Genomic DNA, 24101 nt, shown 5'->3' on the forward strand with positions numbered 1-24101 from the left:
CCATAATCATTTAATTTATTTTTTGATGGAAAACTTTAATAATTATACATCTTACTTTTTATTGAGTTTGCTGATCAATTTAACCTGTTTGAACACAAACATATCTACAGCAGTTTAAAACAAATACTTTAATGCATATAAAAACAAAATGACAGCACAGTTTAGTCTTCAGAAGTGATGGGTTCCTGGGTTGCTAATCCGGAATACGTACACTTTCGTGCCTTTGTCTCCATCAGCAGTTCTGACTTCAAGCAGCAGAATAGAAGCCTAGAAAATTATCTCTTTACCATTAGTAACACTTTGGAAAGATATCTATATGCAAAACATTACCTGTTGCAAGCTGTTAAAATCCTTACTATAAATAACTATGTCTAGTAAGTTCTTCATACAATGTTCTAAAACAGTTATAGTTTAGAAAATCTGATTTTTTAAAAATATACCCAGAATCTTATTCTGATGTTGTTACTAAAAAGGGCTTCATGCTTTTTAAATTTTGTTGACCCAGAAACATCTTTATTTTCTTAGCAAGTATAAAATACAACTGGAAACATATTACTTGAAATATATTACTTCTACCAGTTATTATGATGCACACAGAAGAAAAGTGGTATACAAAGAGATGTGTTAGTCTCTTGTTTAAAGTTTCAGTATTTGCTTTTCAAACTTCAAAATATCTTAAAGAAGCCCAAACAGTATATAACAAGACTCACAGAGGCACACTATGTTTTAGAAATGTGGTAATTAGCTATACAAGTAGTATAGCATCACAATTTAGGAAAAAATAATAAAATTCTAAGACATTTCCTATGCTGACGATCATGCCCAATTGGTAGTGTCATTCTTTCTGACACTAGCTCTGTTAAGACTTCCTTTGGAATACTTTTTCACCATAATCTAGAGAGGATGTGTTGAACTGCACCCTTAAGAATGCAGACAGGACTGGCATATAGCAGTACTGCTGTAGGAAAGAAATTAAGGACAGTTAGTATGGGCCTGTGAATTCTGACATACATGTTTAAATCAATTACAATTATGCAAGTAAAAAAAGAATATCCCTACTAATTCATGCAGGCTGAAAGTCTAATTTGTAAACCTGCAGCAGAATCTAATTTTAAGAAACAGGCACCTAATTTTGATTTTGAAACTCACCCACCTGAGGAAAGCTTCCATCAGGCTTACTGTGCCCCTTGTGCTGACTTGCACACTAGAATTAGCAAAACAGACTCCAACTATTAAAAATATCAAAGTCTTTGTATACATACTTTTGTTTTTACTTAAAGTATGCTTAGAGCAAAGTAGTTGCATTTACTAAACTATATTTAGAGCAATATGGGGGGAGCTCTAATGTGAGAAACAGTTTCTCAAAGTAACAATCCTAAAAATCTAGGATTTGGAATGAGATTTTTCAATAATTTGAAAGTATTTTGAGCAGAAAAACACATTTGTTCAAAGTATAGAAAGCATACCCAAAACAAAAGTAAAAGAAAAACCTTTAACCCTTTGCGTTTCTATGGCATTGGCTCATTATTTTCTTGTCCTTCTACCTGGAAAGAAAACTTGCATTATAAAGATGAAGAATATGGCATCTGTGACTTCAACCAAATCTATACAAATCTATAATAAGGGGGATTTTAAAAAAGAAAAGCAAATTCATAAGCATGCCAAAAAAAATCAAAGGGCTAAAGACAACTTAATACAAATAAATTTCTTAATACTTATAGAAAAGTGGGAAAGAATTACCGTCTGCAAAAGGATCAAGACGCTCTGGGGAAATTATCATGGTCCGCCTGTGCTTTTTGTATTCATCTTCCCGGTCTGCAATCTTCGGAGGTCGGTGCTCAGCAAATGGATCATACTGAAGAGAGGTATCTAATTTACTACCCGCTTATGAAATAACCAAACAGCGTATCACAAGCAAAAACTTTAAGACATGCAAAAATGTTTAATAAATGCCTACTAATAGAAGAAATATTCTGTAACTTTATGGATAAGTATTAGTATGAAAAATAGGCATACAGAAATGAGACAATATACATATACACATTTCTACCATTCAGTTCTTCATGAAATGATTACCATTATAAAATAAACAAAGTATCATTTTTAATTTTCCCAAATCCACTCACCTCAAAACATTCTAATACCTTGATTCCTAAAACATGTGAGCTTCCATGGGAATTGAGACATTGTTTTCTTTAGCTGAATAAACTCTGATTTTAATTTAAAAAAAAAATTACCTGTTCTGTTGACTGTGGTATATCATTAAGCAATGCCACAGGGGCATGATATCCTGGCTTCTTCTGACCAAGCAAACTTGTAGATGATGAGTAGTCATCGTCATCCTGCAATGAAATACCCCCAAAAAGCCATAAACAAAATGTCCAAACTTAAAAGTCAGAAGAATATGTAAACACTGAATATGAAAATAAAAAGTCTAGTGTGATTAGTAACAGTATGATGTCCAAGCTACTGGCCATGAAACTTACAAATGCTTAGGTTTTCCTTTCAACTCAAAAAGCTATTAAAGAAATTAATGTGGTTCTCTTTACTCTTTGAAAAATATTAAACAAGGAAAGGATTGCTTCTGGGGAAGTCAATTAAAATACGTATGGCCTAGAAAAATCTGCCATTTCATTTTCTCACAGAAGCTAATGAAACTAAACAGCTTTTTTAGAACTCTCCATTTTCTTGTTTTTTAAACCACATTTTTTAAATGTAATCTAACACAGAAACAAGTAAAATTCAATTAACCTTAAATGTATTTGTTCCCCTAATAGTATGTTTAAACAGAACTGTATTATGTTGTTACTTTATCAGTATAAAAAGTACAATAATGATTATCTCAAGATCTTAAACACCTCATTTATTTTACTGAAAAAGGATACAACACTTTCCCCCTCCATTTCTGGAACATATCACTACCTCTTAAGGTATAATAATGCAAATAGAAGTCTGATCAGCTTCTAGAAATTTTGAGACTTTTAAATTCTTCTGAAAAGAAAAAAAGTGCCAACTATAAAATAAAATGTGACTTGACTGTTACAAAAGTAAGTGATAATATTTACACAAAAAATTTTTGTTACTCTATTACACAAAAAATGGATAGTTACTTCACCAAATTTGGACATTGGGATGGTCTGACAAAATACAAGTTATGTGATAGATATTAAAACATTTTGAGATGTATTTAAAAATGAAAAGTGGTCATTTCCAGAGTAACTGAAACAGGCATGGAAAGCCCCTTAGTATCAGTAAGAAGTAACATGTTTATATTAAGTAACATTCTTCATATTAAGATGCCAAGGGAAAAACAGCATTAAGCTGAAGCCAGAAATCAAAATTCACAAGGACAGATGTTTTTTTACAATGAAGTCACTTCTCTCCTGGGCTCTCAAGATAGAGCCCAGTAGGTACAATAGAGATTTACTTTACAATGGTTAATGATATGCAGGTGCTTTGCTGGAGAAACTAGTTTTAATATAAAGATTCAGAACTGAGCGCTTTCAAACGTTTCTGAACCTTACAGAGGAAGGACACCTTCAACAGTTTTAATCCTCTAAAGGAAAGATCTTGCAATCTCCATAATGTCTCCCCAGATTAAACCCAACAACTAAAACAGATAAATTCCTTATTATTTCTGGCTCTCCATCAAAAGAAAAGTTTGAGTCTTGTATATTAAGTAACTTACATCTTCAAGTTCAGTTGCAGCAATTGATGTCACGTATCCAGCAAATCTGCTGTCACTCCCACCATAAATTTCCTGGTCATAATAACCTGTAGAATCAAGGCCCACACCTTGAGCTTCATCAAGAGCTGCCTTCTTTCCTTGAATTTCTCGTATCTGTGCTTCAATATCTGTAACAAAGTTAACACAGGCTTCCTTAATTTCATTTTCTAAAGAGCACCCAATACAATACTGCATTTCCTTATGAGGTATACCTATTATCAAAAGACTCTCTTGAATATAGAAACTTTAAAATAATTATATCATGTAGGGGGTTAGCAGAACTACACCAAGTACAGTTTTTAATACATTTCCCCTACCTCGACAGACAATACTCATGCACAGAAGAGATACTATTTCATCAACTACAAATTACTTTTATCTTAAGGATGGGTTACCAAAGCTTATTAAATTACTGTTGAACTCTAACTTTCCCCAATGAAAAAAATTATGTCAATGGTGGTTAGGAGCCAAGAGCAACACTCAAGATTAAACTCAACATTACCTGAACTGCAAAATCAATAGTACTATGGAGAGTGGCTCTCAAACTTGGAAGTCCAACAAACTGTGTATGGATTTTGTTAAAATGCAGTAGGCCTGGATCAGACCCAAGTTTCTGCATACCTAACAAGCTCTCAGGTAATGTCCTAAACATGTAGGACTCAATTCTGAAGAGTAAAACAATAAAGTCTAAATTTTTTAGCATGGAATTCAGAGCCCTACAAAATTTGGCTGCAACCATCATCACATTATGATTAAGAGCTGGAGATCTAGAATCAAAATGTCTGTCTTCAAATAAAGGGTTTCTCTGCTAATTAATGTTATTTAATCTAACCTATTTATGTCCTATGTGTTTCAGTTTCCTACGACATATATATTTTTTAAGGATTAAATGAAATAACATGCAACACTTAAGAATTCAATTAATGAATTAAATCTTGCCATATCTCACCTCCCCAAGCACTATGTTCTATCCATACAAAGGTCTAACATTTAGAAGAGGTACATTGGTGGATGAAGTAGCAACTCTTCTCAACTGTTTCCCCAAACATCTCAATTTTGAATTATGAATTTTTTCAAGACTAAAAAAATGTAACACTACAATGAACACTCATACGCTTTACCTATATTCATCAATTGGTTATGTATATAAAAAAGCAAATATATGTGTGTACATGTAACTTCTCTAAGCCATTTAAAGCCCCTAATATTTCAACATGTACTTTCAGATGTAGGACATTCTCCAATATAACCATAACAGTATTAACATGCTTAAGAAATTAAACCTTGACTTATATCATCTAATACATCATCCAGCATCAAATCTCCCCAATCATCCCTGTAACATCCCTTTTAGCTGTTCTCGTCTTTGACTCATGATCCAATCAAAGAACCAGGCACTCCATTTATTTAGTTGTCACATTCCTTTAGTCTCCTTCATGTACTTTTAGTCTTTTCTGACATCAGAAAACTCTAAATTACAGGCTAATGTTTCTATTTTAGTAATTTAAATAGTAAATAAAACAGTTTCCACCCAGTGAATTCTGTGACCTAACATGTTTCAGTTCTTGCTAGCTCATTACCTTCAGCTGAATTAAACCCTTTAACCCTAGGCACTTCAAAAATTTTACTAGTTGGCTAGGACCAAAAGGAAAAGACCTCAGGGAAAATACAAATGCCCAACCTCTACCCCCAGGCTAAGGAAGAAAAGCCTCTGCAGTTCCTCATGATGGGTGTGGTTTTAAGCAGAAAATGCAGTAACATTACCAGGTGCAAGGCATGGCAGGGCCATATTTCCCCAGAAGAGTGGAAGGTCTAAGAAACTCAAAGTAATAGGTTTGCTACTGAACTTAGCAGCCAGTTTGTAACCAGATCTCAAAATTCTTAACAGTCACATCACCACCATCTCCACAGTTATTACTGCACCTCTTCCCTCAAAATTGTTACCGCAGCTCAAGCAGCCAGAGACCTCTGCCATGATTAAAGACAAACAGAAATACTCTCTTTTGAGACTGGTGGTTCATTTTACTACTTTGTTTCTGTTTGAAATATCATATATGCATTTTTAAAGCTTTAAATCCTTATTTGCTCCCCTTCCCAGCCTCATACACTTTTCTCCCAGAATACGGAGAAACCCGTGTTTAGCTAAGGTTGGCTAAAGAGTCAGTAGAAATTTACTCTTCTCTTCTTTTCTGAACATTATCATTTCTGAAATGTTTTGATGCTATTTTTAACCCCTAGATGCACATATCAGTTGGTTCTTTCAAAGGACCACAAATGCCACTCGCCACAGGATCTAGGCAGTTAACACAAATGGGTGAATCAGGCAAGCCAGTCTGTCATCTCTCCTCTATACCATCAGTGTCCTGTACTGACCACCCACAGCGAAATCACATGGGACACCTGTTGCAAGGACAGACTCTTAAACCTAAGACGCATCAAGTTGCCATCTCCAACTTAACAGCCCAGGTTTTCGCATTAACACTCCCCCAGAAACTCATGGACTTTCACCCCATTTCCAATCCTAGCCCACAGTTACCATTAGAACATCATTTGACACTTTCTTCCTAGCTCAAATACAACTGAAAAATGAGAAAGGGGTACTGTTTCACAAAAACTGCATCATACCATACTTACTTACCACTGTGCAGATTGCCTCCCCACCCCCTCACACCTTTCCACCTGGGACCAATGCATCGCAAACACCTTTCTTATTTCCCTTCTGAAGACTTTCTCCATTCTAAGTTTTCAGCTAGTCCTTTATTTGAATAATACACTTAACTCAGGAACTACTTTCATCCACTGAATTTTACCTACTAATTTTATGTGCTTACTGATTAGCAACAGTTTTCTAATTACAAAGTCACACAAAATACTGAATTAGTGTTTGCATAAAGTCTATGTATATCAAGACTAGATTCCTATTAAATCAAAATTCAGCACAAAACTACCTAGCTCAAGGTCTTCTGGGGCCAGGCAGCTTTCTACTTAATTCTGAGGGGAATTCATTACTAAAATTCTACAGGTTGTGTAGTTCAATGATTATATGCAAAACAGATACTGTTTCTGAATCTGATTGAAACTACGGATGAAAAGTCCAAAAAGCTAGTGGATCTCGTTTACCCATTGTAAACTGCAGCACATTCACACAAACATCATGTTATTTACAAAATTAACAGATTACAAAAAACTGCAGTTTCACTCAGCAAGTGAAATAAAAACTAGAAAATTCAAGTATTTAACTGTCAAAATACCAGTTTTTCTAAACATACACTCAAATATTTAGAATATATCTATTATATTAAGTTGCAATCTCCAACTCAGTAGCACTGTGATATTTCATTTTTAAAATAAATAAACTGTGGAATATGGCAAAGTATTAAGCACTGATAAAGCTTGGCAGTGGGCTACACTGTATTCATTATATTTTTTCCTACATTTTTCTCTGTTACACTATTTCATAATGAAAAGGTGATTTTCTTTTTTTTATTAAGGTATCATTGATATACACTCTTACAAAGGTTTCATACGAAAACCAATGTGGTTACTACATTCACCAATTTTATCAAGTCCCCCCCCCATATTCCACTGCAGTCACTGTCCATCAGTGTAGTAAGATGCCAGAGTCAGAACTTGTTTTCTCTGTTACACGTCTTCCCCATGATCCCCGCAACACCACGTGTACTAATTATAATACCCCTCAATCCCCTTCTCCCTCCCTCCCTCCCTATCCACATTCCCCCACCCCTCCCCTTTGGTAACCACTAGTCCCTTCTTGGAGTCTGTGAGTCTGCTGTTTTTTCCTTCAGTTTTGCTTCGTTGTTATACTCCACAAATGAGGGAAATCATTTGATATTTGTCTCTCTCTGCCTGACTTATTTCACTGAGCATTAATACCTTCTAGCTCCATCCATGTTGTTGCAAATGGTAGGATTTGTTTCTTTCTTATGGCTGTATAGTATTCCACTGTCAATTACCACCTCTTCTTTATCCATTCATCCACTGATGGACACTTACATTGCTTCCATATCTTGGCTACTGTAAATAGTGCTGCAGAAAACTTGAGGGTGCATATGTCTTTTTGAGTCTGAGAACTTGTTTTCTTTGGGTAAATTCCTAGGAGTAGAATTCCTGAGTCAAATGGTATTTCTATTTTTAGTTTTTGAGGAACCTCCTTATTGCTTTCCACAATGGTTGAACTAGTTTACATTCCCACCAGCAGTATAGGAAGGAGGGTTCCCTGAAAAGGTAATTTTCAATCTGCACTAGTCATTAGAAGTAATTTTCCAAATTTTTCTCTCTCCCAATTCATGCCAGCAAAGGTTTGTAAAATTCTACAACTTGAAATTTTGTAAACATTTTACATCTCTGGAAAAGACAAAACAAGTTGTTTCTAACTCCTTATTTTCAAAGCTATCGAACATGAAATTATAGCTACTGGTATGCAAGTATTCCCTGTACTTTCTTAAATATAAACTAAAAATGAGAAATAGAAAATTTCTGACAAGAAATCATCAGTGAGTAAGATTTGTTGGAAATTATGAAAAAGAAATGAGAGGGAATATACAAAAAGAGTAACTAGAGGTCCAAAATAAAAGATTTGAGTAGGCAGGGAAAAGAGGAAATGTTTGTTATGTTAATCTCTCCATACTTTAATTATGATCAACATTAACAAACCCTCTGTTCCTGCCTAATCACTTTCCAATTTATACTTCCTGTAGTTCCAGACATTCGAATGTGAAGATAAAGAAGAATGGATATTGTCTGCTAGTGAATGAACTGACAAGAAGACACTAGTACCTCCTAGTGACTACACATACAACTGCCAAGAGATGGCACTCTTTCATCCATCTAAACCCATAAATACTCCAGGCTTCATGTTATCAACCATTTGTACCTTCCTATTAACAAGTAGTATTCCGCCATTCTATCATGTTTATCCCATTCTCTATTTGAGCAGCATTCAGATCATTTGCAGCTTGTAGAGATTACAAATAAGCCTACTATAAACGTCTGTGTACAGCCTTTTATGTGAATAAAGGTTTTTAAATTACTTGGGTAAATACCTAGGAATCAGATTGTTGGGTCTATTAAGTATATATTTAATTTTGTAAGAAACTCAGAAAGCCCTTTTGGTGGGTTTATGTAAGTTTTAGTTGAGTTACTCTGTAGAGGAAGAAGGATTTTGAGAGAGGCATTGAAGAGAGATTACAGGAACAATTAAAATGAAGAAAAACTGGGATAAATGAGATAAGTAAATTTTAGTCTTATTGTGTTAAAGGGATATCAGGAGGTAGAAATATCTAATGTGAATTTCTAAATTACCTGCTTTTCTGGATGAAATGCTCACCCACCCAAACCTCCCTTCCCTTCAGTAAAATCTGTAGTGGGGGAGAGAGGTAATATATGGTAGCACTCTTGGTTACTGACGCTGACCACTTAAAAGGAAAGCAGGGGTCCTTACCTTGACAGATTAAGAATCCTAAAATTGAAGTTGCAGGTAATCCTTCAAATCCCAGAGTTGAATTTTGGATGGAACTAGATGAGGTTTAAAAAGTCTTAGGCCAAGAAATCAAAGTATTACTTAAATTTGAGACTTTTATTTCCCAAAGAGTCTGTAAAAGCCTCACTAAAGAGGAGCCCTGAGAGTAAATGATCAAGAATGAGGCTTTTCTTAAATTGGTATTCCTATATTAAGGTAGATGTATCACCAGGCTCATCAAAACAATTTCAGATAGAACACTGTGAGAGTATATTCACTGCTATCAAAATTATAGTGGGAAAGGCACTTGAATTGGTAAATCCTTTGTTAGATTTATTTGTCATGGCTACTCCAAGTTAAACCTGAAGTCTGATTTCACAACTGTGTTCCAACCTAAAGCCAGTCATTTTCTTAGAGCTTCCTTTGCATGTAGGCCTGACATCTTGACTGCAGCAGTAGTGGTGGGAGAGCCTAGGAGGGAGTTGTGGGTGTTTCTATTGCCTTCTTTCCCTTTCCCTCCAAACTGTGGGAAACTCTACAGAACAAAGGTGCTGCAACAAACGAATGGGAAGGTAAAAGAAAATGAGATGGAGGAACAAAGATATAAAATGAATCACAATGTATGGATATTTAGAACTTGATTCAAACAAACTGGAAAAAAATGTTTATTAATGCAGTCAGCAAAATTAAACACTAACTGAATCTTTTATTAACTTTAGGTGCACTAATGGTATTTTTCATAAGTCCTTACATTTTAGAGACACAAGTTGAAAAATGTATAGATAAAATGATACATCTGGGATTTGCTTCAAAATAATGAGAAGGGTGGAAGAAAGCAGTACACAGATTAAACAAAAGCGGCCCTATATAATTTGTAAGCTAGGTGATACGTACAACATGGGGTTTCATTTCATTATTCTATTTTTGTCCCTGTTTGCAGTTTTTCAATTAAAAAAAATTTAACCATGGTTTTAAGTTTCTTTTTTTCTCATTCTTGGGTCTGTGTTCTAGCCCCTTGAAAGCAAAACCTCCAACCATATGCAATAAAAAATAAAAAGCTCTCTCTTCTCTGAAATGCAGTCCCTGCTATACATAAACAGAATTTCTTATTAACTCTATTATGTAATATTTATCCTTATAAGTTCCACTCTTCTGAATCTTTGTTATTTCCCCCCCTGGCTTTCTTACCTTGCTAACTGATGTTAATGTAAAAAACTAAGTTTGCTCCAATGATCTGCAGAGAAATCATTATTTAACTGAAATTCTGATCCTAGGAATGCTTTCAATTGTCAGAACAAATCATCTCTACAAGACAGACATCAATTAACTGTATGAATTAATGAATAAATTTGTGAGGTATCCTATTTGAAATCTTAATTTATTCAAAAATGATTTCCAATTTTCACTTACTTAAAAGTCACTATCTTAACTTATAATCAGAAAATGTGAAGTTAAAGTTACAAACATTTTCTCACATAATATGTCAAACAAATGTTTTATCTGGAATTGAGTTTGACACCACAATATAGCACCGTAGAACTGGGGGTCTTTTAAAAGATGGGCAACATCTAACCTACCACTTATATTTTAAACTAAGACCTAAATATCAAACTCGGAGATAAACCACCACTGGACACGAATCTGATAAAATTGCTGAACTGCTCCCCACCAATTCTTCCCTCTACTTGTTTCCCTTCCTGTGCCTTTTCTTTTTTCTATGCCACAGATACTGTTAACCCTAGCTTGTAGCACTTCCTCCTCTCTGATGCACCTTTATTCCTCATTTTCAATTTGGATAACTTGCAATGCTCAAATCACCACTTTTTATTATGTGTTGCACAGGAGTAGCCTTCAGGTATTAATCACTAACACCTGTTAGTTTAGTCCATCCGTAAGTGCACCTATTACCCAGTGGCCAGAAGCAAGTGGTGAGCAAGGATTTTCCAAATATGAGACTTCTACTAAAAGAAATCCGTAAAAACAGAAAATGGATTTTTATTCCAACTCTCAGTCTGTTCCCTAAACATAACCCCAACAGGACAATTAACTATAGTGGTAAATTATTTTACTGAACCCTACATGTATCAATTCCTAAATGATTAATTCCTAATTAGTATTCATTAATATCAATTCCTAAAAGATTCCAAAAATCAATTCCTAAATAATTCTAATCTCAGAAGATGCAGAATGATAAAATGACTACTCAAGTAATTCTGCAAGCAAAGAATTAGAGAAAAATCTTTTTCAGCTTTGTAATGCCCCGAAAAAACCTACTCAGGAGATAGTGGCAAAACAAACCAATACATGAAGTTTGGGGATGATCCATTTTTCCTTGCTAAAACAGAAAGAGTACATTCCCCTGCTTGTCAAAGTTTGCAATATCTGAAGAACAGCTGGATGGTGAGATTATGCACATTAATAATTACATACAATTGACACAATTTAACATGAAGAAAGATCAAGAAGATATTTGATTAAGTCCAGCTTTTTAATATTTTGATACTGGAAAGCATAAGCCACAATTGACTAGGGTAAAAATCGTGTTGGTTCAAGAGGATGTTAAGGGCTCATCTTAAAAGAAATATCTGAAAGGAACATGACAGTAAGAAAAGAAAAAATTATCAGTTTTGCTCAATGATGGGAAGTAATACCCTGTGAAAAGAACTATATAGGAAGGTGCAACAATAACCCACTTCAATCTGAATACAATATTATTCGTAAGACTCAAGTACAAACTACTGATGCAGCCATTCAAAAATAAGTGACGAAGTACAAGTATCTTTACCAGCAATACTAATTTGGATAAAAACATTATACAATCTTAAAAAAGCAATATGATGACGGACAACTCTAAAACAAAAACTAAGTATTACACCTTCAAAAGCTGCTATCTCCTCTCAACTACTTCAAATGGCCTAAGAATGGTTGCTCTTACTCCTTTCAAAGTGCATCCTTTGCACTAGTCATTCTTTCATAATGCAACCAATGACTTTTCCTAAATTACAGAAGTAGCTTGTTACCTGGAAGAAGAAGTAGGGGACCTCAATCTGTAGTCAGTCAAACCTAGCTCATCGTTAAAAGCCTTTTCTACTTTGACACTAACCTTTCTTCCAGTCAGCTCAGGTTCCCAAAAACTGAGTAAGTCTTACTTTCTACCTATGACAGCCAAACAGATGTATTCAAACCTACTCAATCGTTCAAAGATCAGTTTAAGTGATCTTTGAAATTATCTTTTGTAATTATTTTGAAAATAATTTTTTGAAATTATTTCTATATTTCCAGTATAAATCAATCTCTCAATAAATGTTGATAAACTATTCAGCACCCATTATACACCAGTTATTGGGAATACCAAGGTACAGTTCCTGTACACAACAATCTCCAGGTGGAAGAGAAAACCTTACATAACAGAATAGTCTACGTATAATAAAGATTTATTGAGTGCTACAGTAACACAAAAAAACAAAAACAAATCCCCACAAAACTAATTCTGCTCCAGGTTATCAGAGACAGCTCAACAAGGAAAACAGAAATGGACCATGAAGGCCTAGAGTTAGTTCTCCAGGAAAATTAAATGAGGAAGGAAGCAAGAAACTCTGTACAAACATGGGTATTTCCACAAACACACTTTTCACTCTGTCTTATACTCCAGTAATGAACAGAGTCTTGTACAAAGACAGTGCTCTGATGTTAAAACGAATGACCAATACTTTACAGCATCAATTAATCCATATTGACAGACAGCTTAATCCCAAGTAAAATTGCAATTTGGCCAATAAATTGCAATAGTTTATTAACTAAACTTTTAACTGGGCTTCCAAAAAGCAGAAAACCTGACTTGAACTCTGATTTTCCTGTCCAAAGTATCTTAGAATGAACATACCAATAAATAAGTAATTAAAGCCACAAAACATACCAAATGAATAGTCTACTCCTAAATGAACAATAGCAACATCTTTACATATTCTAAATGTTTTGCAAAAGGTATGCTGAGATAGTCTAAAGACAAAAGGACAAGTGCCTAAAAACACTATGGGGTTAATAACACAAGAATAAGAGTAATATTGGTCATTGACAATTCGTTAGTATGTTTCAGTAATCGCACAAAGACGGATTTCATTTCCTGTGGGTGACACAATTATTCAATTCTGGGCCATTCACATTCTGGGCCCAAAGAACGTTTCCCAATTAATCTGCTTTTTTCCCTCCTTGCACCCCCAGTTTCCTGCCACAGGCGACTACACAAACACACCTCTCAAGACTCACTGCCTTGTTACAAGATGTTCTCTCAGGCTCAAATATCCTCCCCTAAATTTAAACGGATTGATCTTTGATATCAGGGACACGTCACCTCCTCTATGAAAATGCCTTAAGCATAAATTACTCGGCTACCCAGGTTCCCAGAACATGTTGCTTGTAGTTTTACTTAAGCGTTCGTTTGTCTCATGACAGAAAGAAGATGTATATACATTTTCCCCATTAGACTGTAAAAATTTTTGATGGCCTTGGTCTGTGTTACCTCTCACAAGCTAACACCAAGCCAGGCACCGAGAAACGACGTGTTAAGTAAAACTTCCTGTAGCCTCGCGTTGGATGAAAATTTCAGATCCCAAATCAGAAATCAAGCAATGGGTAGTCCAACTTCCCACGCCTTATCTTTCCTGAAAATTGACCCTATCATTTCTGGATATTCCCTAATGGACTCCAGTATTATTTCCAACATTGTTTTAATTTTGTGTAATCCGTATTCAATAAAATGACCAACTACCTCGAAAGCTTTGACCATCGTGAGTAATGCGCCTTTCCCTCTTCTACCAATATTTGGTCCCCAAAAAAGACAAATATTATGCTAAAGATCGAGAGAGGAAAACAATGGATTTTATTCCCCAATCATTTCGCGCAAACAAAGAAAGAAAAGTACCGTAGACGCCCGACACACAAATTAGCCAAGGTTAAGAGAAATGGGCCTCGGTTTGACTATATTCGATAAAACGCTGCCCGAAAAACGGCCACCGTATTTCAGGGCTTGTCTTACTCTTCTATGCAAGAACTATGCCGACGACAGTTCCGAGAAGCAAGTGAGACTTTCTCCCACTCTAGCTTCTCAGCTCCCTTGTTCTGGAATCCACCTTAGGGAGCAGTTTAAACGAGGCCTCTGGTCTGAGAAGAGAAGCAACTCGGAAGCTGCAGCACCCAAACACGAACAAAGCGCCTGTCGGGGGTGTTGGAGTAGGACGCCATTACGTGGGGAAGTGGCCTGCGCCGCTCGCGCCGAAGAGACGACAGAGGCCCAGAAGCGCGGGCTCGTGCCCCCACAAAAGAAACCATACGAGAAGGAAAGCTAGGAAAATGGAGTCTTAGCAGGCGGGGCCGCGGAGAAGACACGCAACTGGGAGAAGACAGCTTACCTTCGTGCGTCTTGGCGATCTTCGCCATTTTGTTCACTCGAACACACTGACGGAACTGGCGCTCCCAAGAACTTCCGCTCGTCGCCGCTGCCACGGAGAAAAATAGCTAGGGCTGCTCTCTGCGCATGAGCCAAACGGGAGTGCGCGCCGACTGGGTGGCACGTGACAGAGCAGCCACCTAGATGGGACAGAGAGGTGCATTGTGGGTGTGGGGGGGAAGGGCCGGCTCTGGCCCCGGAAGTGGTTTTCGCTGTGATACCGAAAAGGATTAGATGAGCCAAGGTGTGCTAAAGTAACTTTGCCCTTGGCCGTAAGCATATTCCACGAGAGCCGATGTTAATAGTCTCGGTGAGAAACACTAGATTTTTTAGGGCTAGAAGAAACCCCATACCTTGAATCCCTTTTCGTCTTAATTCATAGGAAGGCGTCTTGGTGCCAGACAAAAGGTTTCCTTAGCATCAGTTCTCTGCTTGCAGTGCTCAGTTATGGAAACAGTCATAACAGGCCTCAATCTTACTGCTGTAAGTCATGGTCTTTTTTCTTCCTTTTTTTTTTTTTTTAACAATTTTTTACCATTTGGGTAGGAGTTTAGTTTACAACGTATATTCCCAACACTACTGAACCTCACAAAGCACCCAGTAAAGTGGGGCAAGTTGTTGCCAATCCCGTTTAAGAAATGAGAAGAAAACTTGAGGGCGGGGCTGTAATACATATTGTGCAAGGTCGCAGTTATTAATTACACAGCAGGAACTTTGCCACCCTTCCAAAGCCTTTTAACTTTGTGCATTTTTAGAACACCACTGATAAGCCAGTATTAAAGCCAGTATTAACATTGATGAAATGCCATTCTTAATCCTAAACATCATTCCTAAATCAGGAATTTTTATTAAAAAGATAGAATACCGTGGTCCTTTTTTTTCCTATGCAATTAATACTAGCATAAACTTGTCACACTACCCTTGGGCTTTGAAACTGAAAAAAAGAGAACTTAGGAGGGAAGTTGTTGGCAAAGGGAGCAGCCAAAAAAAACATGGATCATGGAGCCACCACAGAGAAAACAGTTTACCTCGCTGTGTGACAGATTCACAAAACAAATACTTAGAAGAAATTTTAGTTTTAAAAAAGTGAGATTTTTATTAGCATTGATGAAAAAATCAATTTGATGGGTTAAAAGTCTCAAATGTTTGATTTGTTTTAATTTAGGTTAAATAATTGATGGGGTATAAGAAAACATGTAAATTATTATGCAAATTATTGATAAATTCTAGTTCTTGGACTGGTAGAGGGTCCATAATAATCTACATTAAATGTTCACCACGATAAGTAGTTACTACCATCTGTCAATATACAAAGATATTAACAATATTATTTAGTATATTCCCTATGCTGTTCTGTCATCCCCTTGACTAATTTATAATTGGAATTCCTTATATGGTTTATAAACTACACATAGATTATATATTATCTTTTATATACACAAAATAGCATGTTAAAAAAAGGTAAAAGAATGAGAAATAAGAACTCAGAAGGGTGTTATTATCCATCAATAATGAGCAAACTAGAGAGATTCACGTTGACAAAAAGAATGAAATATTTAACTTCTTGGCTCATGTTTAAAAAATACACACACACACACGGCAATCACACACACACACACACACACACACACACACACGGCCATCACACACACACACACACACACGGCCATCACACACACACACACACACACACACACACACACACACACACACACACACACACACACACACACACACACACACACACACGGCCATCACAGTCATGTACTCCTGGAAGAGCTAGGCACCTGGCCAGCTACCTAGAAGCTGGCCTGGAATACAGGACACCCTGCCCATAGACAACAGAAGTTACTGGCTAAGCCAAGATTCTCTTGGAATCTGAATTGGGTATGTAAGGAACTTGACAGTTGCTACTGAAACAGAATCAGAGTAATATGTCACTTCAATGACATAAGACAAGAGTGAAGAATCATGAACTTCTGCTGCTCAAGTCTCCACAGCTACCTTGAATCCAGAACTACCTCCAGCTCCAGCTTCTAAAGGCCCATTTTTTAAATAATACTGCTTTTCTTGAACTAGCTTAGTTGGATTTCTCTTCCTTTAAGCTGTATCAGGCCTAACCAGAAGAGCAGTATATTAACATCTTAGTGTGAATTCATTAACTAACTTATTTTTCTAATCAAAAGTCAGCTGAAAGCTGTCTAATTCATAATGGTGAAGTAGCTAGATTCAGAGGACATGTAAGTCAAGTCTGAGTAGGTGTCCCAGACAGCTAAGGGGACTGTAGCACAGAAGCATTAGATGCCTAGAATGCTGTGATGGTCTCCTAAAGTGTCAACATGGCTAAGCTATAGAGCCTCAAATATATATACAGAGTATACAGTCAAACAAATACTAATACAAGTGCTGCTATGAAGTCTTTTGTAGATGTGCTTTAAGTCCATAATACTTGGTTTAAATAAAGGAGATTGTCCTAGATAATCTGAGTAAAGTTTGATTCAATCTATTCAAGGCCATAATAGCAGACTTGAAGTCTCCCTGATGAAGAAGTCCACCAGTGGACAGGAACTTCAGCCTGTCCCCAAGAGTTCCAGCCTGTCGTTACTGATGGCCTACTTTACAGATTTGGGGCTTGCTTAGCCAGTGCCCACAAATCGTTAAGCCCATTTCTTTGCAATAAATCTCTTAATATTTATCTCCTCTGGTCTATTTCTCCAGTTGAAACCTGATTGCTATAAATGCCAAAGGTAAATTTCACCATTCATTCATTCAAAAAATATTTAATGAGGACCTGTCATATACCAGACATTATTTTAAGGCAGATTAAAAATCTGTGTGTGTGTAATTTCAGGTACTATCAAATGCTGTGGGAAAAAAAAGCAGAGTATGGTCAGGATGGCCAAGAAACGTGAGATCTCTGACAGGATGACATTTGAGCAGATACCTATATGAAGTAAAGAAATAAGAATTTGGGGGAAGAGTATTACATAAATACCAGGTGGGAATGAGGTTGAGTGTTCAAAGAATAGCAACACGTTGGTGTGTCTACGGTGGAGGAAGGGGGGAACAATGGCATGAGATGGCCAGGTACATGGGGCACTTGGCAGTTCTACAGTGCTGAAAAAAATGAATGAATATTGAATGAAGGAATCTTCCAAACATTTCTGCTCTGTACTTCCTCTGTTAGCTCATACAGAGAGACCTGACATGTTTGCTGGATGCTCAGTGATAGATGTACAACACAAGAGCAGGAAACATTGTCACTAATGATTCAGCTTGGGCTGGCTGTTGTCAATAGCTGAATTAAGAAACTGATAGGAGATAGAGGAAGGTGGGATGTGAGGACCAGAAAAGTAGTTAGATTTGTGTAGGAGGGTAAGAGTTGTTAGGCAGACTAGGGTCCTTGTGTCTATGACAGGGGCTCTGTTGTAGGCAGGTACCAGAATCATCCTACATAAGTTGGCAATAATAATAACAATAGCTACAGTGCAAAACCAGCAGTTTTTGATGCTACTGAGAACTGAGAGACCTATTAGGCATAGTGCTTCCTTCTTAGAGGTGGGAGGTACAAGATATAATAGTTTGTCCTTCAGAGAGGATATCCAGGCATGTTCTAGGCTACTATGTCCCTAAAACTGGTTCTCAACTGGGGGTGACTTTATCTCCCAGAGATACTTGGCAATGTCTAGAGACATTTTTTGGTTGCTACAACTCTGCTTTTCCTAAAGGGCCCTCCTCCCTATTTGCATCCCCCATCTCCCCTATTCTCATCTGACATAACTCCTTCTCATCCTGTATGACTGACCCAGTGTCACCCCACCCAGGAAATCTCACCCTACGAGTAAGATATAATAGCATGCTTTGATATTTCTGTCATGCTCCTAAATACCACAATCATCTCTGACTTCTCTAACCACTTTGTATTGTAATTGTTTCTGTTATCTTTCTCCTGAACTGGACTACAACACCTCAAGCAACTTAAAGAGATTACTGGCATCTAGAGGCCAGGGATACTGCTTAGTATCATGTGTTGTACAGGAAAGCTCCCCACAACAGAGAATTTTCTGGCCCAGAATGTACATAGTGCCACCATTGAGAAATCCTACCCTAAAAATATCACTAATGGAGCAGACCTTTAATTTTCATTAGGTTGATTTCCCACCCTCTGGAGCACATGTGTCTTTCCATCACATTACAATGGCAATGTACTTATCATTTCTTGGTCACCTAGTCTGATCAATTTGATTAACATAATGCCATCAATATGGTAGACTAATATAATGTTTTGCTATGTTCAAATGCCCAGATAACTTAAGACTATATGATGAATTACTGTGGTAAACTTTATTATGGGAGAGTTAAATCACAGGTAGAACTTAAAATGTATACTGTTCTCCAGCCCCAGAGAACATAGTTTTAAATCCTCATCATTAGATTGAAAGCAACTCTTTCATCAGGTCAACACCTGCTCACCATGTACCTGAGGTCATGTTAATCTGCACCAGACACCACATCTGGCAAAACAACTGCAACTGGAGCTAGTACTTGGTTGAATTTGTCACAGTTCACTGTCAGCCGCCATGATCTGCATAATCGTTGTAAGAGCCAAACTTCAGTGTAGATATGATGGGGACCACCATCCTTTAATTCTTTAAGTCTCCCAGGCACTAATCTCTGCCAAATTTCCCAGGATATGATAATCTTTTTCATTCACTATCTCAGCAGTGGTGGAGGGGGGGAGCTATTCAGTAACCTTACATTATATTCTTATACATAGGCCAAGGAACCAATATGGGAGTTTGGCCTACTTCTGAGTATGTTCATTCCAATTATACATTTGGGAACTTGGAGAGTCACACTAGGCACCATAAGCCAGACCTGGACCAGGACTCCATTTATGACCCTATACATGCCCACTCTAACAGGAGCCACTATGACAATTTGGTTATCAACATCACCTTGAACAATGTATCCACAGCCTTTAAAATATATGGTCATTCCACTTTTCCAGCGGATAGTTACTAGAGCCAATGATAGGTGCTTTTGGAGAAGTACTAAGGGATTCATTAACACATACCTTACTATATTGTTACAGAGTCCACCTTCCTGAGGACCTAGCTTCTCATTCAATGAAATGGTCTGAAATTGAACAGTTCTAGGTCTGAAAACTAGTTCAGCTCTGGAAACTAGGCTTAAGACTAAGAGTAGCAGAGCTCCAAAAGTGGACAAAATATGCAGCCTTAGCAAATCTCTTATACAAAGTGAGGGCCCTGACTGGGAAGGATTGCAATCCTAAGAAATAGTAATAATGCCCTCTAGCTTTTATACTTAATCTTTAATTAGTGAAGAATCACTCTCAACCATTCAGTGTCTTTCTATCAGTATCTCAATAGGAGTTATTACTGTTTCACCTACCACCAGTTAAGAGTGTCCTCATTGCCAGCCAGACTACACTGATCCAGATCTAAAAATCCCATTTTAGAGTCTGCTTTCTTGGCTCACAGGCTGAATTCCCTAAGAGGCTGACTTGAGATTTGCATGCAAGAGGTTTGTCATGGAATCTTCTCAGGATCAACACCTTTGGGTGACTGAAGGAATCAGAATTGGGCAGAAGTTGAATGTCCACTAAGTTGCAACAAAGGTCTCAACTGATTCTCTAGGAACTCTGGAGATGGGATGGCCCTTCAGAATCATACTGCACTAGGACAAGGGAGCTGGGCCTTTATACTACCACATCAAGACTGGATGTGAGCTTGCCCAGGAAGAGGATACGACCTTGGGAGAGGCATCTCTCTTTTTACTACAAACAATACCCAGAAAGGAATGCAACAGAGAGCTGTCACCGTCAGAACTCCCAACAGCTCTGGTTACAAGAAGAGAAAGGAAGGAATCCAGGCAGCCCACCACAGCATGTACTACAAGTGTACAAATTGTCTTCCATGAGATAATAATGATGGAGCCAGAGGATTACACTATCCCTTCTATCCCCTAAGAATATAAATCTCCACACCAGTTAGGATGGTCAACATCAAAAAGACAAGGAACAACAAATGCTGGCAAGGATGCAGAGCAAGGAGAACCCTCCTACACTGTTGCTGGGAATGTGAATTAGTTCAACTTTTGTGGAAAGCAATATGGAGGTTCCTCAAAACACTAAAAATAGAAATACCATTTGACCCAGGAATTCTACTCCTAGGAATTTACCCAAAGAAAACAAGATCCTAGATCCAAAGACAGATGCACCCCTTTGTTTATCCCAGCACTGTTTACAATAACCAAGATACAGATGCAACCTAAGTGTCCATCAGTAGATGAATGGATAAAGAAGATGTGGTACATATACACATCTAATAATGGAATATTATTCAGCCATAAGAGCAAAACAAATCCTACCATTTGTAACAACATGGATGGAACTAGAGGATATTATTCTCAGTGAAATGAGCCAGGCAGAGAAAGACAAATACCATATGATTTCACTCATTTGTGGAGTAAAACAACAATGCAAAACTGAAGGAACAAAATAGCAGCAGATCCACAGACTCCAAGAAGGGACTAGCTGTTAGCAAAGGGAAGTGGTTGGGGAGGGAGGGAGAAGGGGCTTAAAGGCATTATGATTAACACACATAATGTAGGGGGGGTCACGGGGAAGGCAGTATAGCACAGATAAGACAAGTAGTGACTCTATAGCATCTTACTACGCTGATGGACGGTGACTGCAATTGGGTGTGTGGGGGGGACTCAATAATATGGGTGAATGTAGTAACCACAATGTTGCTCATGTGAAACCTTCATAAGATTGTGTATCAGCGATACCTTAATTTAAAAATTGAAAAAAAAGATTATAAGCCTCAAGGAAGTTTGAGCTTTTACAAAAAGGTGGGTAAAAAATGGTCTGAAAGCACTAGTGACAAATAAGGGACACCATGGCTCTGCTCTCTTGACCCTGAAGCACATGTGTAAGTTCAGAGTAGTACATGGGTTGCCAAATGCCCTTTCACAAAATTCTCAAATAATACTTTCTTTCTTGGAATGTGACTCATCAAAAAAAATTTTAAAGCCTCTTTTCTGTCTCCATGGTAACTTATCAATGGCTATGCCTCTCCAGGAGTCTCTACTTTATTACAGTTTGGGTATTGATGTTTTTAAAAATTATCTCTGTGATCAGGTCATATTCTATGAGATTTATTTCAGAAGAGTAAAGGAGGCATTGCCTTTTAGAGGGGATTAATACCCCCTTTCTTCTCCCCCCACCTTATCCCTCCCTAGTCCCTTTCCCTTTGGTAACTGTTAGTCCATTCTTGGGTTCTGTGATTCTTGGGAAGTTGGCAGGGGCAGGAGGTTGGAGGGAGCAATGCATGCACTCTCAGTTCTGAATCCTTCTTTCTTTCCAACTAATGCAGTGATTCTCAAACTTTAAGAGTACTCAGATTCGCCAAGGAACTGCTTAAAAGTGTAGGTTGTGAACGCGAACTTCCTTACGTTTGAAGTGGAGCCCAAGAGCTGATAATTCATTACAGGTGGTCTATTACCATGCATTAAGAAACACTGCATATCAAAGTCTCTTCTCATCTATATTTGCATCCTGGGAGAAGACAGACAGATCTCCAGTGTCTCATGGTCAGAAGAAATAAATGTACCTGAGTGTTCAACAGTATTGTATTTGGCCTGTCACGACCGATGCCCACTTTTAGATAAAATGTGCTACACATGAGAAAGAATGAGTAGCCTCCATGAGAGAGAGAGAGGGCACAGGATAGCTTCACAGGGGAGCCAGGATTCACCTAGGGCAATTGTTCTCAACCCTTTAAAAGGCAATGCCTCCTTTACTCTCCTGAAATAAAACTCATAGAATATGACCTGATCACACAGATAATTTTAAAAAACATCAATACCCAAACTGTAATGTAATAGAAATTACATTAAAAAATGGTTATAATAAGAGCTGTACGGACTAGGGAAGTTTATGAATCACATATTAGATATTCCAGAAGGCACAAAAGGAAAGGTTTAAGAGGGAAAATCAGGGGAGAGGAAGCACTGAGCTGTATAATAGCATAAGGAGAGGATAATTATTACAAGGGCTTTTAACTTAGTGGCAAGTATAACAAGCAACGGTATCTTGCTATTAGGCTGTCAACATAAATGGTCCCAGAACTCCTCAGGTGTTAATAAAGCAGGGCTAAGTGGGCACTCAGGCTACAATCTTCTACAGCAAGGGACAGAAAACTCTGGCCCATGGGCTATATCTGGATGTCACACTTTAAAAAAAAATTTTGTTATAATTAATCTACAATTAAATAAAGAACATTATGTTTACTAGGCTCCCCCCATCACCAAGTCCCCTGAACACACCCCATTATAGTCACTGTCCATCAGCGTAGTAAGATGCTGTGAATCACTACTTGTCTTCACTGTGTTGCACAGCCTCGCCATGCCCCCCCTACATGCTACTTATGTATGCTAATCGTAATACCCCTTTTCTTCCCTCCAACCCCTCCACCTTATCCCTCCCTTCCCACCCATCTTCCCTAGTCCCTTTCCCTTTCGTAACTGTTAGTCCATTCTTGGGTTCTGTGATTCTGCTGCTGTTTTGTTCCTTTACTTTTCCTTTGTTCTTATACTCCACATATGAGTGAAATCATCTGATATTTCTCTTTCTCCTTCTGGCTTATCTCACTGAGCATAATACCCTCTAGCTCCATCCATGTTGTTGCAAATGGTAGGACTGGTTTTTTTCTTATGCCTGAATAATATTCCATTATGTATATGTACCACATCTTCTTTATCCATTCATCTACGGATGGACATTTAGGTTGCTTTCATTTCTTGGCTATTGTAAATAGTGCTGGGATAAACATAGGGGTGCATTTGTCTTTTCCAAACTGGGCTGCTGCATTCTTAGGGTAAATTCCTAGAAGTGGAATTCCTGGGTCACGTGGTATTTCTATTTTGAGCATTCTGAGGAACCTCCATACTGCTTTCCACAATGGTTGAACTAATTTACATTCCCACCAGCAGTGTAGGAGAGTTCCCCTTTTTCCACAACCCGTTTTTTTTTACATTCATTCATTCATTCATTTATTTATTTATTTTGGTATCATTAATCTACAATTACAGAAAGAATATTATGTTTACTAGGTTCCCCCCTTCACCAAGTCCCCCTCACATACCCCTTCACAGTCACTGTCCATCTGCATAGTAAGATGCTGTAAAATCACTACTTGTCTTCTCTGTATTGCGCAGCCCTCCCCGTGTCCCCCATGCACTGTACATGCTAATCGTAATGCCCTCTTTCTTTTTCCCCGCCCTTATCCCTCCCTTCCCACCCATCGTCCCCAGTCCCTTTCCCTTTGGTAACTATTAGTCCATTCTTGGGTTCTGTGATTCTGCTGCTGTTTTGTTCCTTCACTTTTCCTTTGTTCTTATACTACACATATGAGTGAAAT

At 37.6% G+C, this 24101-nt stretch overlaps 1 protein-coding gene across 6 annotated transcripts in view; it reads right to left on the reverse strand.

The window, feature by feature from the left end:
* SF3B1 (splicing factor 3b subunit 1) overlaps window positions 1-24101 on the reverse strand; it is a 117588-nt gene that overhangs the window by 17809 nt on the left and 75678 nt on the right. For 2 of the 6 annotated variants that reach the window (XM_017662863.3, XM_073218506.1), the window contains exons 2-5: window positions 14615-14792; window positions 3689-3855; window positions 2238-2342; window positions 1741-1855 (exon numbers count right to left, since the gene is read on the reverse strand). In XM_017662863.3, the coding sequence (XP_017518352.1) occupies window positions 1741-1855; window positions 2238-2342; window positions 3689-3855; window positions 14615-14642 (415 nt within the window). In that variant the 5' untranslated portion in view covers window positions 14643-14792. Of the gene's footprint in view, window positions 1-211; window positions 1856-2237; window positions 2343-3688; window positions 3856-14614; window positions 14793-24101 lie in introns of those variants that run through there. The other 4 variants (XR_012123631.1, XM_073218505.1, XR_012123632.1 and 1 more) reach the window with 3 other exon arrangements.

The sequence above is a fragment of the Manis javanica genome, chromosome 12, assembly GCF_040802235.1.
Source record: "Manis javanica isolate MJ-LG chromosome 12, MJ_LKY, whole genome shotgun sequence".
NCBI classification, from domain to species: Eukaryota; Metazoa; Chordata; class Mammalia; order Pholidota; family Manidae; genus Manis; species Manis javanica.